This window comes from Lissotriton helveticus, chromosome 4_2 (assembly GCF_964261635.1).
Source record: "Lissotriton helveticus chromosome 4_2, aLisHel1.1, whole genome shotgun sequence".
Classification (NCBI taxonomy): Eukaryota; Metazoa; Chordata; class Amphibia; order Caudata; family Salamandridae; genus Lissotriton; species Lissotriton helveticus.
The window spans coordinates 119012407-119032067 of NC_136064.1; the positions used below are offsets into that span (position 1 = coordinate 119012407).

Consider the following 19661-nt stretch of genomic DNA (forward strand, 5'->3'; position numbering starts at 1 on the left):
AACAATGCGTCAAGAGTCAAGGCATCAACTTCGAATCACAACCTGGTCTGAAGTTCAAGTTTGTCCTACTGTAAGCTCCAGAGCTCAAGACTTCCACGAGTTGACTGAGGTCTGGAGTTGGAACGAGCCGACACTGTTGACTCGAATGTAGCCTGGTGAAGTGCCTAGCTTGACGTTGAGAAGAAATGCTCCCAAAAAGATTCTAAATGCTAAGGTGAAATTTTGACTGAAGCCTACCGCTTAGTGTATTGGACCCACACCTCATCACAATAGGCCTTTAAATGTAAAAATATACACAAGCTGATGGAAATACTTCTGAATGACACTCGTAATCATTTTTATCCATGCAACTTTTTACTTTGCCCCTTTCACGCACAACCATATGTCCCAAGTTAGCACATTTGTTTTTAAAGCATTAGAATGTGTTTATTCTCTCAAAATTCTTATCTCCGGGTCCCTGCATTGGATTTTTGTTATTTTAGTGTTAGATGTTTATTGTGTGTTGTGTCTTACTTATTTCATGTATTGGTGTTTTCAAAAGCTTTATAGGCAAGTCTCCTAAGTTAAGGTTTGGGCAAGGGAATAATTTATTAAAACCTTGACTCAGCTATTGTGTTTGTGGTATTTTTACTAATGGTAGGTTCCCACATAACACTACTAATCAACCACTTTACCGTACAATAAAGTCCCTGGAGAATTTGGTTTTCTGGGAGAGTTGTACAGATGGACCAAAGAGGAGGTAGTGCAACAACTATATGAGGTCTTCCAGGAGGCAGAACAGTTGGTCATTCTTTCATCTCTCTCCAAAATGGCTACTATAGCAGTCCTCCCAAAGCCAGACAGGGACCCTCTGTTCCACAGCAGCTATCATCCAAACTCCTTTTTAAATAGTGATACAAAAATCCAGGTCAGTGTCCTGGCACTCACACTAAAAAGTAATCCTAAGCATTATACACCACTGACAAGGGGGATAGCTCTTGAATGATTTTCATGAATCCATAAAAGAAGCCTAGCATACATTTTCTGATTGTCAAAAAACATTCAGGATAATGCTGTAGCCATATCTCTTGCCGAAAAAAAGTCATTTTTTGGTAGAGAGAGTGGATATATGTTAAGCCCTATGAAAAAATGGGACAAGGGGAAGACTTCTGATATTTGCTTTACTCATTTTATGTTCGTTTTCCCCTGCTTTTAAGCGGGATTAGGCTGGGTTTCACATCCCTCCCTCCCTCTTACCGCATTTAAAGGAATTCACATCGCCGTTTTGGCGAGTCCGGGTCCCGGGGGTTGCCCTGCCTAGGAGCCATCTTGGTTTGGGCTCCTCTCAACTTCGACGGGCGCCATCTTGGAGCGCCCTCGCGCTCGCGCTGGGCCTGGAGTGCCTATTTAAGGCAGTTTCATTTCCACCTCTGCCTTGACAGGTACTGCCTCTACTGCGCATGCGCTGCTGCTGGCGCTTCTGTATTTTAACTCGCCCTGTTCTGATATTTGCTTTACTCATTTTATGTTCGTTTTCCCCTGCTTTTATGCGGGATTAGGCTGGGTTTCACATCCCTCCCTCCCTCTTACCGCATTTAAAGGAATTCACATCGCCGTTTTGGCGAGTCCGGGTCCCGGGGGTTGCCCTGCCTAGGAGCCATCTTGGTTTGGGCTCCTCTCAACTTCGACGGGCGCCATCTTGGAGCGCCCTCGCGCTCGCGCTGGGCCTGGAGTGCCTATTTAATGCTCTCCTCTACCGCGCAGTGGGACGCGCAGGTGGGTCGCCCTCGCTTAGCCGGAGTCGTGCCAGAGTCCTGCCCGTCTGCGCCCGTCAGCGACGAGGAAGCGCGAGACGTGGTAGGGCTCTGGTCACTAGCTGCTATACCATCATGCAGACTCTATTAATGCTCCAGTACAATCGGGCAGAGCTGTTAGCCATTAGGAACAGGGCTAAGGTTTGCCATTGCGACCGGGTGGACCCTTTAATCGGTCCTCACTCCTGCGCTTGCAATGGCTGGTCAGTAGCTAGACCGACGTTAATCCGATCCTTGGAAGCTATCACTCCGGTCATACGCAAGCGTATTCCGGAATGTGGGCTCCGGATCTGGAGTTTGAACGTCAGGTCGCTGGTCAAACATCACCAGTATATATATGACCTTATCGAAAAAGAAGACCCCGATCTAATTTTCCTCACTGAGACTTGGCTCCAGGACTCTGATGTTGCCATCTTGAACCTCTCTTTTCCCTCAGAATACACGATCTTTACTCTGAATCGGACAACGAGAGGTGGCGGTATCGCCATGGCGGTAAAATCTTGCTTCCCGGCTGAGTGGAAAGCACTCAAGTTACCTGCCTGTGAGAGTGCCCTTTTTAAAATAGCTTTTAGCCATCATTTTACTTTTAGTGGTATTCTCATTTATCGCCCACCAGGCAATGACACAGCTTTTAGAGCTGCTTTTGCTGATACCGTTAGCCTCTTAGCGCCCGGATGTGCCAATTTCAACATCATAGGTGACTTAAATATTCACTTTGATAATAGGTCATCCGGAGTCATCAACACCTTACTCGCGGACCTGGAGGCTCTTCAACTGATTCAGCTTGTGTCATCCGCCACTCACATTGGAGGACATATCCTTGATCCTTTTTTTACCACGATCGAGAGGATAAAGGTGTCTGACCCGATACCGGTGGGATGGACTGATCATTTGCTGGTGGAAGTGTTCTGTTCTATCCATGATAAGCCATTCAAACCGGTGGATAGGCTTGCTCTTAAAAGGCACTGGCACAAGCTTCAGTTGGAGGATTTCTACAGGCTACTAGAGCAGAATCCCTTGAGCCCTCTTCTGAGTGTGGAGCATCGCTACCAAATGTTTTCCTCTTGGATTACTGCTGCTCTTGACTTCCTCATACCCTTGCGCTGGTGGAAAGGCTTTGTTAAAACACCTAGCCCATGGTATAATGAGTCCCTTGCCGAGCAAAAAAAATCTTGCCAGAGGGCGGAGAGGAACTGGAGGAGATCTTATGATCCGGCCTTGAAAACTGCATATTTTGTCCAACTTAGAGCTTATCATAGAGCTATATGCAGAACTCGGGCTGATTATTATGCTCGGGAATTCCAAGCCAGCACTAATCCCTCCAAATTAATATTCAAGGTCTTAAAAGACCTCACAAATAAGAGAGCTACCTCGGCAGAGATCTGCACTGACTCCCACTGCGAGAAACTGGCAGTATTTTTCTTGGAGAAAGTGCAGAACATATACAGGGGGTTTGACGTGTGTCGGCCGGACCCAGTGTTAGCTGACCCTATTTCTGTGGGTCACGAGACTCTGGCTTCCCTACCGGACCTGTCTCTGGAGGCTTTCAACAAACTTAGCCTTAAGATCAAGTCAGGTTCTCCTCTGGATCCGTTGAAGCCAACCCTCATCAGTTTGCTTTCTCCGCTGTGCCGTGGTCCGATATTGACCCTTATTAATTTGTCTTTGGCAACCGGAGTAGTCCCCTCCCTTTGGAAGCAGGCGGTAGTCACCCCAGTTCTGAAAAAGGCTACTTTAGATCCGCTCCTGCCTGAGAACTATCGCCCCATATCTCTCCTGCCCTGGACTGCTAAAGTGACCGAGGCTCATGTTAATTCCATTCTATCTGACCATCTGGCCCGCAATCAGATTCTGGACTCTAGTCAAAATGGCTTCCGCTCTGGACACAGCACAGAGACCGCCCTGCTCCACATTATCGAGCATCTACGCCTGGTGCTTGACTCCGGGCGTACGGCAGCGCTCCTTCTATTAGATCTGAGCGCTGCCTTCGATACTGTGTCCCACTGCATTTTGATTCAACGCCTAGAGGAAGCCGGAGTCACGGGAATCGCTCTTCAGTGGTTTCGATCTTTTCTATCTGATCGAACCTTTAAAGTGGCTATACCACCTTGCCAGTCCACTACCCATCCCTTGGATCTGGGAGTCCCACAGGGCTCCTCGTTGAGTCCCACTCTGTTCAACTTGTATGTGAAACCGCTAGCGGGAGTCGTCAAACAGTGGGGTCTGACAATGGCCTCATATGCTGACGACACACAGCTAGCGGTGACACTGAGTGGAGACCCTGAGGTAGAGGCTCCCAGATTCCGAGCTGGACTCGTAGCAGTAGCCAATTGGCTTCGTACCAACTGCCTACAATTGAATGCTACTAAGACTGAAGTGATGGTCCTAGGAAAACATGCTGAGCTATGGGGAGATCAGTGGTGGCCTCCAGAACTGGGTGTCACTCCCATACCGGTCACAGAGGTGAAAAATCTAGGGATCTGGCTAGATCCTGCGCTCACCTTCATTGGGCATACGAAGAGGGTTGCAGGTACATGCTACGGCATATTGCGAGGCATAAGGCCGGTCCTTAAATACTTCGATCCCCCAACTCGGCAGCTCGTAGTCCAAGCCTCTATACTATCTCGGCTGGACTATGGAAGTGCGCTGATGCTGGGGGCTAACCAGGCTGAGGTAGCCAGACTTCAGAGGGTGCAAAATGCTGCGGCACGGGCCATTGTTGGTCTCCCCAAGTATTGCTCTGTCTCCAGCACTATCTCTTCTCTTCACTGGCTGCCGGTCAGGCAGAGGATCAAGTTTAAAGCACTCTGCCTGGCATTCAAAATTTTGAAACTTTCTTCCCCACCGGCTCTGGTTAATCTACTGACCCCTTACATCCCTCTGAGATCTCTTAGATCTGAGGCCTTGCATTTGGCGATCTGCCCTCGGTTCAAACTCAGCAGAATGGGTGGTCGCTCTTTCCGGGTGCTTGCTGCGGGACTATGGAACTCGCTTCCAGCGCACACCCGTGCCCTGAATGATTTGTCCATTTTTAGGTGTACTATTAAAAGGTTCCTGTTTTCTACCTCTGAATAGCTCTCTTTTATTCTGCCTGTTATGTTACAGTACCTGTCTGAGCGCCTGGACGCCCCTTTGCTGGGGTATCAGCGCGCTTTAAAAATATAAATAACATAACATAACATAACATAACATAACTACATCAAGAAGGTTCAGCAGCTCTATAACTCTCTCTCCATGCATGGAAACTGTGTGAGATTTCTCTCTGACCCAATCCTGGTGCACAGAGGAACACTAAAGGTGTGCTTTCTATCACCATTACTATTCTCGATGGCAATGTAAACTCTAGTCACAGCAATCGATCAGGTACCCTAGATTACAGACATAACCATGTCACTTGGTCTCACCAACTGCTGCTCTATATGGATGATATCCTATTCATCCTGGCCAATTTAGACAGTTTACTGCTTCATTATGGACTTCTCGGTGATATTAGGTTAAAAAATCAATTGGGACAAAACTAAAGCTCTGTCCATTTCACAAATTACCACCAACGCCACCATGGCTTTGTATGTATTCAAATAGAATAAGTCACTACTTACATACCTAGGGATTCTCATTAACAGAGGGTTACAGAGAAAGAGCTTAGTCTGTGCTTTTTCTTTAGAAAAGCGGAAAAGTACATTTATTACACACATCCTACTAAATACTACACAGAAATGTGCAAATATACACAAGCTGATGGAAATACTTCTGAATGACACTGCGTAATCATTTTTATCCATGCATACAGTAGGGCCTAGTACCACAGCTCACATGTGAATACATTATCTTCTTTATTGATGCAAGAATTAAACATAACTTGGAGTAAAAACACTTAATACAGGCACCAAAGCGAGTGGATTCTCACCTCGTAATTGCAACACACATTTCACCCTAGGAATACATGCAATAAGTGCATAGACCCATGATTGAGGGCACTTAATACTGACAATAAAGCATGCAAACTTCTATCACCCCAAGAGGGTGTTTGCAGCACACAGTTTTAAAACATTCAGATTAAAACAGTGCAAGTTAAACTCACCAAGGTGCAATTACCACCCATATATGGAAACTCACATTGTAACAAGTTAGGCCACAAGCACTGCAAATATAACTCTGTCCCTAGAAGGCACATCCGGGGAATGCTTGAAACAACTCCAAGACCCTTGAGGGGTGCTGTGTGCTCCCCACTCCCTCGGCGTGAGAGCCCTGATGAAGGTGCGCCCGTAGACCTGGGCCCTGCACCGAAACGCGTGTTGGCATTACGTGTTTCTTGGATCCTGCTTTATCAACCTGGACTCTCTGACAGTTTGCTACGAAGATTCCGCAGGATCCTATTCTTGTTGTCATTCTGGGGATTACGTTGAGGAATGTGCATATAGTGTTTGGTATATCAGTGAATGTTTGTGTGTGACTGAAAGAAAAGAATGTGTGTGTATGCTGAGAGGTGATGTGGGGTGTTCATATTGTGTATTTATTGATGTATATTTTATGAATTAATCAATTAGTTTATTATGTTACGAAATATCTTGGATAAAATGTGTGTGCAAACAAAATATGACAAAAAGAAAATAAAGATTTTGTACATTCATATCTTAAATTTACTGTACCGTGTGACCTTTCTGCCGCCCCTTGGTGAGTTCCTTGTTTTGTATTAAAAGTATTGGACTCTTTATGGGCCATTACCTGATCCGCCTGAGTGGACTTTTTCTCTTGCAGTAGTGTTATCATTTTAGAGCCTCACTCAGCTTAGGGTGGGGACTCTGGAGCTATGAGGGTTGCACTGATTCTACAGGTCCCTCCTCACTTTTGAGTCTTTTCCAGTAGTGCCCTCCTCTAAAGGGGAATATTTGTTCCCTTTTCCTGGATGTGCCCTCTAGTGTATCTAGATGACTTTCCTCACACTATATTTGAGATAGAAGGTACAGTAACACCCTCTGCATTTTCCCCCTAGCCCCTTCCTGTCTTGTTTTATCCCCGCCACAGAAGATTCCTGCAAGAGAGTTTCTCACTTGCCTAATCTAATGTCGGCCAGATGATTGTGTTAATCTATACATGATGTTTAATGCCTATGCAAGTTACCCTGACTACTCAGCCACTATCAGGACATTGTATTGTACTGTAATATTTAAACGCATGTAGACAAGGTTTTATAGCCAACAAATAAACCCTTTCCATCTAATGTGGTGATTATTATTTTCTTTTCTGGTGCTTGTAATTACTCTGTTATTTGTATACAATAAAAGCTTACACCTAGTTTAAACAAAATATAATTTTCAAGACATGGCATAGGTGGGCAAGAATGAAGCTATATACTGATATACTGATCACAGTTAGGTTTGGAAAGAAACAAGTGTACCAGTAAAACACATGCACATCATTCTGATCCCATTGCAATATGGAACTGCATAGTCTTAATTTTCACAACTTTGGGGCCTATTACGATGGCAGTCAGAAAGGCTCCAAGCAGGATTTGGTTTGTCCGAATCAAATGTGGAACCCATCTTTCTGACCAATTCGGAAAGCCTACCAACCAACTGTACGATAGTTGGAAACCATTCAGAATTTCTGACTCAGTTCTGAATGGCATTCAGAGTAACCGAGTCGTTCTTACGCGACTCGTACGGGTCTACGGAGCGCTTTTCTGACTGACGTATTACGAGGCCGGATTTGGACTGTCTTTCCAAAATGTTTTTTTCAACATGGATCGGCTGTCAGAATCTAGCCCATAGCAGATGCCCTTCACCCAGGGCCCCCTGAAAGGAACCCGTGGGGTTATACATGGGTCCCCTCTTCCCAACCATGCACAGTGTGGCAGACACCATGGGGAGCCTATACAAATCCATAGAAAGTTTTACTGTTCCTAAGGGTAAAGTAAAGTAGGGAAAGGAAGATTCTAGGTTCTGTTCTTCCAAAACAAGACAATTTCAGATGCTGTCTATTGTTGGCCTCACACATCTCAAGGGATGTCATGCTTCATCATTTGGCGTTGCTTCTTGTAGGGCTGGTGCTGCAATGCCCTACGGGTCCCCTGAAGGGTCTCTTTAGAGGAGATCTTTTTATTATACCATATGATGAGTGGGGCTGTGAGATTTGTTCATGGAGGGGTTGTGAAAGTTTGGTGAGTGAAAAAAATATAGGCCTGTACTATATTTTTATACATACAGGGCCCGATTCACATAACTAACTTAAGACAAAATCCCAAACTTACTACTTTTGGTATTCACAGAAGTTAGGATTTCGTCTTAAGTTTGTCTTAAGACAGACTTAAGACAGACTTAAGACAAAATCCTAACTTAAATCTGTCTTAAGTCTGTCTTAAGACTGTCTTAAGACAAACTTAAGACAAAATCCTAACTTCTGTGAATACCAAAAGTGGTAAGTTTAGGATTTTGTCTTAATTTAGTTCTGAGAATCGGGCCCGGAGTTTTCTGACTAGACTTACACCACCATGTAAGTTTACTTTGTGAATCAGGCCCATATTGTTACAATTTAATCAAACTATTTTTTTAAACTTCCTACTAAATGAAAAAACATGTTTAGCTATTAATAAAAAAACAATATTAATTGTGTTTATTTCCTTGTTTAGGAAAGAATGGCCTGAGAAGCAAAACAAGTTAAGAAGAAAAATCAAACTAATTGTCAAATATGACGTGAGCAAATGTAACCCGCTGTCTCCCACCATCCTGCCCCAGGCTGACTGCCTGCTCCTGACACATTGTTTGGCAGTCCATGCAACAAATAAAGACGAGTTCTGCAGTGCCTTCAAAAATGTATCATCACTGTTAAAAAATGGGGGTCATTTAGTATTGCTAATTTGTGCCCAGCAAACATTTTATATGGTTGGTACCTTTAAGTTTCCCCAACTAAGTATTGATGAGAGTTTGGTCAGGAAAGCACTAGGGGATGCTGACTATGTCATTGAGGAGATGCATGTGCTTCCTAGAATGCTTAATGATTTGTTTGACGTGGCAGATTGTGAAAGCTTTATTTTTGTTCGTGCTCGAAAACAAACACCTGTTTGATCTACTTATGACTCAAAATTGATAGACAATCAACTACAAAGAGAAGTGAATAGGTTGCCTCTGTCTTGAATCAAATGTCTCCTGTATCACAGGTTGTTGACCCCACTGCTGCTGATACCAGGGGGCTCTGCTTTCTGCCTCTCCTCTCACTGCTTGACAAATTCACTTTGTACTTCTGGTAACAGTATGCCTTAGCTGTGCCAGGTTCTCTTAAAGTCAATATCCTTTTCTACAGGTGGGAGTGTGGCTCAGTGAATAAAGTGATGAATTTATCTGACATTTCATTTGATTTTGCAGCCAAAAAATGTTACAGCAGTGTTACAATAAAATATATTGTCAATGTTATCAAAGACTTTAAATCTTTGGTGCTTTGTTCCTTAATGCTCTAGCCCTGCCCGTGAGCCCTGAAATGTGCATCATGGATGGTTCACATGTCATGTGGCTATCTTCCATTGGGGTATAGGATACAGCCCTCGGTCCACCATTGACCATTTCTCAATGTACAACTAATAAATTGAAATACAGCCATAGAAATCAGTAGTAAACTGTGTAATAAACATAGATAGATCAGTCATTGCAGTGATGTATTCTGTTGCTGCACTTGTTAGCACGGATTTCTGATGTATTGCAGTATTGTTGGCGACAGAGTTAAACAATACTTTATTCGGCAGACTCTCTTCATTTGGAAGGATGCATAGCACTCCAGGTTCCTAGACACACACACACACACACACACACACATTCCACACGAGCAAGTTTATTGACTTTGTTAGACAAATTATCAGACATCATTAACCAAAATGAGAAAGGATGAGCAGATGTCCAGGGCATTAATAATGAAACAAAAATACTTGAGAGCTTCATGGTGACAGTTTATGATGACTGGTGCTGGCTCTACAAAGAAGAGGGTCTAAGAGTCAAGCGTTTGAATCACATTCCACAGAGATGCAACACTTGTAATCAATAACAATTGTAATATTTTCAGACCAGAAGAAAATGATCAACTCAATCTGAAGATACAAATGACGCCATTGAAACATATGATGATAGAGGAATCTCAAATTATGTGAAAATACAGAAGGGTTGGTCAAAGAAAGATATGACAACCTAATTTCAACTGTTAATAGAAGATAACACTCTTATAATGGCTGCTTTCGGAAATCACTTCTCTTAGCTGTGGAGCTGATGTGTTCCACATAGAAAGGAAATATGAAAATGTCTTTTAAAACAGCAGGAACAGAAGGTACTGTAGCAACCTCTATTATTTTTCAAATGCTGTCACATACGACTGCCTCATATTGAAATAAGGTAATATCCAAATGATGTCAACATTCTTGTATATTGTCCCTTTTTCATTTTCTGGTCTACCATCTGTTTTCGCTGTTTCGAAGTGGTGAATACTTGCAAAAGTTAAGTATAATGTAGAAACAGAATGATAATTCTTCTGTGTTTCGAAGTGGAGTTGACAATAAAAGATGTATTCCCAGGTGGTGAGCTCTTTAAATGTTGAGGTGGAAATGATAGCAAGACCTATTATCTTGGACACTTTTGTTTGAAGGAAGCAATCATGCTTCCTTCTGCCCCATCCGCTATTCCATAAATTCAAAGATTGTTCCTGTGATTGCAATTTTCAAAATCCTCTGTTTGTATTTTAAGAGCTTCAAGCTCCTTAGAAAGAGTGTTCATCTTTAAAGATGTGTCTCGGAATTCAAACGATTGAAGCTCCAAGTCAGAGACCCTTGCTTCTAGAGAGGACCATTTATCATCAAGATGTTGAACAGTAGTAATTGTATTTAACATAAACGTTTGAACATTTTAAGTTTGTCCATGAAGTCCGCCATAGTAATTGAGAGGGGTGACTTTAAGCAGAGGCTGGGTCCTATTTAAGTTTCTCGCTATCACCACTGGTGCTCTTCTTATGAATAACTGAGGATTAGTTGCCATGAGAGCTATTTTAAGATTAAGATCTGCAACCCTCCGCAATAGTAATGAGATAAGGAAGGGTAAGGAAGAACATGAACAGAGAAAGAAGTACAAAAAAACTAATGCTTCTGTGGTGCAATTTATAAATAATAAATTGGAAAGTGTAAACAACAGTGTTATATTGAAAAACAATTATGACTTGATGTCATCTGCACGACAACTGACTGCTAGCTGCCTGCTGTCCCGGAGAGTGCAGCTTTACTGCTGTGAAGAGCCCGGGGAGCCCTGATGAGCCCACCTGAGGACCTGATCTGCTGCCAAGAGGGAGCGTCTTTTGCCTGCCGTGGGCTGCAGTAGGTAGGGTGCTTTTCTAGCTTAGGCCTGTGGCCACGGAAGTGGTGTGGGCCTGGGCGGTGGGCTGCGGCCTGCTGACATGCATTGTGTGAGGTGTGCACAGGCCCCTACAGCCCTTCAGTCCTCACATTGGGAGTATGCTGTGCGCATAGTGGATGCACGGAGGACCGCACTAACCACTCGGTGCTGCTGTTTTTCTCCTTGGGATGCTACACCCTGGATTGTTACTACTTGCATGCCCCATTTGGTCCCCTGTGGCTTAAAGCTCTTGGCTCTCTGTGATTCTGGGTGATACACCTGACTTCACACTGCCCTGCCATTTTACTCCGGCTTCATTTGGCGTGGGCATACCGGCAAGCCTATAATCCCCAAGCGGCAGATGGCTCAATGGGGTTGCTTATACATCGCTGTGCCATATCTCTACCCCTGGCTTTATAGCCGGACCTAGCACCACGTGTGATTGCATGTGGGGCTGCAGGGGAAGCCTTTTGCTGTTTGCTAAACATACTGTTGGGCTCCTGTGCTCTGCCTGCTGCTTGGGCCTTTGGGGGGAGCCATTCAAATGCTGGTATTGTTATTCTGGGCCTGCATTCTCCAACTTTGCTATGGGGAAGAGCAATAAGATGCAACCCCGCCTCACGTTTGAGTCGCGCTAGTCTGGCAGGGTTCATCAGAAAGCAGCTTCGGACTCTAAGGCGGATGCACAGAGGGAAGGACAGCTCAACCTTGAATCCATGTTGCTGGCAATGCAGAAAAGCCTCGAGGGTGGCATGTCCACCATAAATCATAGACTGGACCATATGTGCACCCAGATGGAATAGGAAAACGCAAGAATGGGGGAGATGGAACAGCGGATCTTCACTGCGTAGGACAGACTTAGTGAGGTTGCTGGCAAGGTGTTCAGCGTGGAAAAGGTTCTGGCGCTTAAACAGGCCAAAAACGATGATTTGGAGGCCCGGTCCCGCAGAAATAACATCCAGATTAAGGGCCTTCTCGAATCCACGAACACTGGTAGGAAGATAGACATTTGTAGAGAATTTAGTTAAGGAAATATTTGGCTCCAAGCACTTATCCTCCATGCTCATAATTGAGCACACCCACCACTCTTTGTCAGCGAACCCGGTCCGGGGGGCTCTACCTCGCCCTATCATTGCTCGACCATTGAATTATCGGACCGCAATGTCATTTTTTGGCTGACCAGAGACATGGGTAATATTTGTCACCAAGGAAACACACTGTGCTTTTTCCCGGACTTTACTGTAGATGTCCAAGCGGCGCACCGTAAATTTGGAGCAATGAAAAAATTCCTTCAGTCCGAAAGAATTCCATACACCATGCTGTATCCCGCTCGCCTCCGGGTGGGGTCTGAGGGAAACTTCAAAATGTTCACGTCCCCCAAGGTGGAGATGTAACAACTGAAGCCACAACTGAACAGTCTGAGGAGGAAATATAACAGTACAGTGGGCTGCTATTGATGCCTGCTTTCTGGGCCAGCTTGAGAATGGGACTCACCTTCTATGCTAGTACCCTATGTCTACTGCTCTGATACAATACGGGCGGGGTGGGAGAGTTGTCCACTACACTTCTGTTGTGATGTCCTTTCTACTCACCCTCCTGTGTTGCGAGTTCCAATTGCATTGGAGGTGGCAAACTCTACCCCCGTTTCTTGTCCCCTCAATGAGCCAGGACCTGAATTTACATCCTATCATGTGTCTTTCTCCTATATAATGCACTGAGAACTGTGTGGCGGGTGGATGTCGCTGCCGTCTTCTCATGCCATTCTGCAGTCTGCGCACAGGTTGTTTGCTGCTTATATGGCAACTCTTTGTACTACTTGCTTGTTCTTCCTCCGTGGATTTGCGTTCTGCACACATCCATTGTGGTCCTTGAGCACTCACAACAGCTGCTTGTTATGATTGTCTTTGATGCAATTGTTGATTGGCACCAGTTCCTCTATCCTAGGGCATATCTTTTGACCTGATCAGCAACCCCTCACATAGTGGGAGGCTAGTAGCACTCTGGTGTTCCCCAAAAACAGTTCTGTATATTTTATTCTCCATGTTGAGGATTGTTAATTTTGGGAAGGGATGGCTTTGGCAAGTGTAGGTCACTGAAGTGGATGTGCAGTTCTGGGGGACAGGCTGGGTGGGATGGATGGCACTTTCATATTGCACTGCACCTCCGTGGCATGTTTTCAATGATATTCTTCAAGCTGCTGACCACATCTGATTTGGCATATCCATGGGCGGTAACATAAAGTTTCTTACATGTAACGTGCATGGCTTAAACAGTCACAAGAAGATACGATCTGTGCTGGCACATTTAGAGAGGCTGGATGTCCAGGTGGCTTTTCTACAAGAAACGCTTCTTATGCAGCTCTCAAAGAAAAATGTTGGTGCCCGTTGGGCTGGGCTGAGGGTTGCTTCCTCTTACTCTTTATACGCTAGGGGAGTGATGATATTGGTCAAGAGAGGGGTCCCATTAAGTGTGCTTAATACATAAACGGATACACAAGGCAGGGTAGCATTGGTCCATGGGAACCTTGGTGGCGTGGGGGTTCTTATGGTGAATGTCTATGGCCCAAACGTTGACAACCACTCCTTCTTTACAGATGTTTGGCGCAGCATCTTGAAATTTCCTCCGGCCGAATTTCTCGGGGGTGACTTCAATACCTGCCTGGATGGCCAACTGGACAAACTAGGTAGAAGGCAGCGCGGTACAGACAGGTAACTGCCGCTTTATTGGTTTTTTTGGATGCACGGCCTGTTCATGATATTTGTCGCAAGCAACACCCGGGTATCCGCAAAAGTACATTCAATTCCACTCTACATGGCACACAGGACCACTTGGACTACTGGCTCCTCTCCGAGGTTACATGCACATGGGTTGTTGATGGTTGTCACCTGGCTACAACATTGTCAGACCATTCCCCTGTTATGTTACAGTTGCAGGGCCCACTTGTGAGCGTCCCCCTTTTCAATGGTATTTGCAGCCTTCCTCACTTTCTGACCAGGTGTTCCGGTGTACCATAGGCGCGGCCATTAGTAACTTTTTTAAAGAAAATACCAGCTCGGTAGACAGCACTGGGGTTCTTTGAGAGGCATTTAAAGTCACCATTAGAGGTGTCCGCATGGGAGCGTAGGCAGGTGTCCTGAAAGATCTGCGACGCCGGATCAGCAAACTGGCCTGTGACATCTCTGCACTAGAGCGTGAATATGCCCAAAACCCAGTCCCACATAAACGTGCTACTATATGGCAGTTGGAAATGGAACACAATGATACAGTAGATCAGAAGCTGGCGCATAGGTCACAGCGCTATACTGCCCTCTATTAAGGGGAAGGTTCTCAGAAACTAGCTGCACCTCACAGTCAGAACTACATCACATAGATGCTAGACTCTGAGGGTATAGCACACTATAACTCGCCTGATATTAGTAGGGTGGTGCACCCTCTATGGGGAATGATGCATGTGTCAGCTGCTAACATAAATGTGTACTTAGACAATATCGTGTTGGGGTGGCTGTCTGTCAACCACCGTGAATACCTCACACAGCGTTTTGACGTAGATGATGTAAAATCATCCCAAACAAATTGTAAAAAACTTAGGAATCCGATTAGATCAGGAACTCTCATTAAAACAACACAGCAACTACGTCGTGGGATCATGTTTCCACGTAATCAGTATGCTACGGAAAATATTCCCCATTCTCCCAGATTCCGTCAGGAAAACGCTAGTGCAGGCTCTGATTCTTAGCCGCATTGATTACTGTAACGGCCTGTTACTATCCGTAAATGAGGGAGTATTGGCAAAACTCCAAGTGGTGCAAAATACTGCTGCCCGCTTGGTCTTAAACGCCCCCCCCCCGGTCTGCATCTAAGCCTCTTTTAGACAGACTGCATTGGCTATCAGTCCGGCAGAGGACTAAGTTTAAGACCTGTTGCCTAATCCACAAAAGCTTAAACGGACTAGGTCCTGCATACCTGAAAAATAAATTTATAGCCTACACCCCTTCGCGTTCCCTTAGGTCAAGCAACCAATCCCTACTAGTTGTGCCCCGCGCAAGGAAGGACAGGCACGGAGGTAGAGCCCTTTCCGTGGCCGGCCCATCGCTATGGAATAAGCTCCCTCTAGATCTCAGACAGTGTTCGGAACACCTTATGTTCAGGAAGAAACTCAAAACCTTCCTATTCCAAAACTAGCTCCATCCGGTCCCCTCTCTAACTGTGTCTGCTATGTTTCTTGGGCGCAGAGATACTCCCTAGGGAGTTGATTCAAGCGCGATATAAACTCGCAAAAAAAAAAAAAATTGGCCATTATGTCACTGCCCACATGTAAAGCGGCTGTCCTGGACAGACTCCCTAGTGAGTTGTACAAGGCCTATGCTAATGACATTGCACCCAGACTCTTGGATGTCTTTGCAGAGGCGTATGAAAAGGGTAAACTCCCCCCATGTTAAAAGAGGCCCTCCTGGTTATGCTTCCCAAGCCTGACAAAGCTGCCAGTCAATGTGACTCCTACAGCCATTTCTTCATCATAAATATAGATGCCAAGATTTTGTCAACAATGATTGCTACTAGGCTGAAACCCTGCCCAGTCAATGGCGCACAACTTATGCAAGGTCCTCTCCACCTTGCATTATTTTGAAGCTGATTTTAAAGCGGTTGCTGTGCTGCTTGATGCAGCTAAAGCATTTGATTCCCTGCAATGGGAATTTATGTTCACGGTCCTGCTCAGAATGGGGCTAACCCCCTTTTTCTAAAATGGATACAACTACTATATGAGGCACCTGTGGCACATGTGCCAGTCAGTGGCTGGGTTTCCACTGCGTTTCCTATTCGATGTGGCATGCGACAGGGTTGCCCCCTGTTGCCAAATTCTTTTCACGCTTGCATTGGAGCCACTGGCTTGTAAGCTCCGCCAGCATCGTGCACAGACAGCGTTACGACTCAGATAGCATCCATTGGTAGCCTCAATGTACGCCAATGATATGCTTATGTGTGTTCGGGAGCCGGCAATGAATCTCCCAGGCCTGCTAAGTGAATACATCCAATTCGAACACTTTTCAGGGCTTGACATTAACTGGGCAAAGTCGCGGGTGTTTCCATGGACGGCACGCACACAGCGCGTGGACCTGGACTTCCCATTGTCAGGGTGGTTACTGAGAATTGTTCCCTGACTCACATCACTGATCGAGCAGCAAGATGGGGCAAGCTTCCACTTCCCCTGTTGGATCACATCACAGTGGTTAAAATGAAGATATTGCCCAAACTACTATTTGTTTATTAATATTCTCATCCGTCTCACACTGGTGGTGTTTAACTCACTTAAGTCAGCACTACTGTCCTTTGTGTGGGGTGGCAAGAAGCATCGATGCAGCTGGGAGGTGCTGGTATTACCGTTCGAGTCGGGAGGCTTCAAGGCCCCTGATATGCGATTATACTGCCTCTGTGCACAGCCCAGTTTGCACATTACTGTTTCTTTCCACAGCGATTCCAACCACACATAGCTATTGAGGCTGATGCTGTTGTGGCCGCTTTGTCTGGTAGGGGAGGTGGACCCAGAACTGAAATAACCCCACATTTTGTACAGCTTGGGCATGGAAGGCACTCACAAAGCATGCACTGCTGCAGTATCTCTATGTCTCCATGTTGCTGCTCACCGTGCACCCGGACATCTCTGCTGCACAAGAGCCGGCTGCCCTTAACCCCTTCCAGGCTGATGAGCGTAACCTGCCGTGCACTCATGATGAGCTCAGCTTGTCATGAACCGCGGGGTTTTTAAAATCGCCGCGCACAGCGGGAAAAGCCGCAGCAGCGATGCAGTTAAAGATGATGGATGGATATAACACAGCTAGGGGATCTTTATAAATATGGCCAGTTTAGGTCGCTCTCTGACGTGCAGGGCGGCAAGGACCGGGGGTTCATGTTTAAGTTCACTTATGTGCATGTGCAGCAAGCGATCAGAGCCATCTATCCCGATTGCCAGCTGAACCCAGGCCGTTGCTGGTGGTGCTGGCAGGTGTGGATTGCATAGGCCTGATTATGAAGTATATAATGCATCCCTTAGGGAAAGAGAACAGCTTAATTCCCCTTCATATAAAAAATGGGGGGCGCTACTGGGGACTTCATTGTCGCTGGATGTCTGGAGGTTCTGCTGCACCCTGACGGGCCGCCTAACGGCAAATCGGAACCTCTGCATCATCCATTTTAAATACTTGCACCAGTTATATCATACCCTTGATGCAACTGATGCACTTGTGTCTGCGGGAAAGCACTTGCTGTGTCCGCTGTGGGCAGGGGGTGCAGATTTAATGCATCTCACATGGGATTGTAAGGAAATATATACATTTTGGAGTAAGGTCATGAACACGTTTACGACAGAGGTGTCTGAACCTGTGTTATGTACTCCTAAGGTTTGTTTATTAGGCTGGGTAAAGAATGATAAACCCTGCAATCGCAGACCGGTGGCTGTTTTGACCTTACTGGCTAAGAGGGCTGTGGCGCAATGCTGGGGTTCCAAACTCACCCCAACATTGAAACACTAGGTCCAGGATTTACTGTACTGCAAAGAACAACTTGAGATTTATGCCGAGGAGTTGCCTGAAACTTCACACCCTAAAGACTTTTGGGCCCCTCTAACTCTGCTCCTTCTGGGTAACCCTGATTTGCAATGGATGCTGCACCCTGATGCTCTCGGTCTGTTTTTACCCTATGTCTTCTATATGTTGTGAATCTGCTGTGTGTGATGATATTCTTCATTGAGGTCACAGTACCTCTTTACAGTGCCGTGGGGGAGGGTGGGTTGAGTCAGGTGGGGGGTTTCAAGGGTTTTTGTTTTACTTTATGTAAAATGCTTTTATCATTTGAGATCCTTGATGTCCGCTTTAGCCTCTGATAGGGGACCAACTGTATATTTCACAAGCTGTTCAATAAACAAATGTAAGTAAAAAAGGAAAAAAATAAAAATAATACATGAGTATGAATACACTCCCCAACCCAAAACCCCTGCTTCCCATGTATCCTGTCCCAGAGGATAAGTGCCAAAGTTATTTTTTCTAAAATGTTATATTTTTAAAACATACATTTAATAAAGATAAATATATATTTTTTTAATTACATTAATTACATTAAATTAATAAATAAATAATACTCAAGTATCCAAACTAATACCTGTGTATTAATACACTCCCCCACCCAAAAACCCTGGTTCGGATGAATACCGTACCAGAGGTTAAGTGCCTAAGCCTTTTTTTCAAAAATGTAAAGATTTTTCAAAAATATATTTAAATAAAGTTAAATATTGTCATTTAAATTTCAATAATTACATTAAATTAAGTAATAAATAGTACTCAAATATTCAAACGAATACATGAGTATCTTTACTCATGTATTCGTTTGAATACTTGAGTATTATTTCTCCCCATCCCAAAACCCCAGTTTTGCATGCTTCCCATCCCAATTTAAGCGCCTACACCTCTTTTATAAATTAATATTTAAAAAAAGTACATTTAAATAAAGATCAATATTATTTTTTAAATTACATTATTTACATTAAACTAAGTAATAAATAATACTTCAGTATTAAAATTAAAACTTGAGTATGCATACACCCTCCACCCAAAACCCTTGTTTCGCATGCATCCGGTCCCAGAGTGCCTAAATCTATTTCATCACAATTTTTTTCAATACATTAAAATAAAGATAAATATATATTTCTTAAATAAAATATTTTCCTAATAATACAAAATAAATACTTACCCTACTTACCTCCATGAAATGTAATGTAATAATTATTTATAAAGCACACTGTAACCAAAAATAGTATCCGGGCGCTAAGACCTCTATGTAAGAAGACAACAGATCAAAAAACTGAGAAGCGAGTCGCTAGTGAGGAAATACCAGGTTTTCTGTGCTTTCCTGAATTTTAGCAGGTCGAAATGAGATCATATGGAAGCTAGTACTTTGTTCCATTTGCGGGCTGCATTGACAGTAAAAATATGTCCTCCTTGTCTGACTTTTTTAAATCTCTGTTCCTGGACATTGGTGCCTGTAGTGAATGGTAGGTTTCTGCGAGGAGTGTTTTTTTAAAGTTTTTTTTGGAGAGGTATTGGTCCTTTTTTGTCATGCCCTATGGATAATACAGAGAGATTTAAAAATGATACTCTGCTTGATAGGCAACCAGTGGAGCTCCTTCAAGGCCTCTGTTTCCGGGCTTTAAATGAATGGCTGAAATTAATGCAGATTCTTCTGCAGGTGGACAGAAAGTTGCTTACTTGGTCTTCTTTGTTTGGGAGTACTGTTCTTGTTCCTTCAAAAACCAGGACAGGTACAGGCACTCTGTAAGATGGCCCACATTATTTTTTGTTCACACTCTTTTTTCTGAGTAGCTCCCCAATCTTCGAAATCCAGGCAGGTCTTGCTGGTACAGTTTTCACTTCTCCAGTGGCGGTGCATTTTACTTGGATGTTACTTTGTATTGCCCGGAATTAATTGAGTTTCTGTAAAACTGCTAAACGATCATTGATGT

At 44.4% G+C, this 19661-nt stretch overlaps 1 protein-coding gene across 2 annotated transcripts in view; it reads left to right on the forward strand.

Annotated features, from left to right (window-relative positions):
* The window catches only part of LOC144752076 (nicotinamide N-methyltransferase-like), a 114543-nt gene extending 105305 nt beyond the window's left edge, over nucleotides 1-9238 (forward strand). Inside the window, exon 3 of one of the 2 annotated variants that reach the window (XM_078640027.1) lies at nucleotides 8422-9238. In XM_078640027.1, the coding sequence (XP_078496153.1) occupies nucleotides 8422-8857 (436 nt within the window). In that variant the 3' untranslated portion in view covers nucleotides 8858-9238. The remainder of the gene's footprint in view (nucleotides 1-8421) is intronic. The other variant, XM_078640026.1, reaches the window with a different exon arrangement.
* The last annotated feature ends 10423 nt before the right edge of the window (nucleotides 9239-19661 follow it).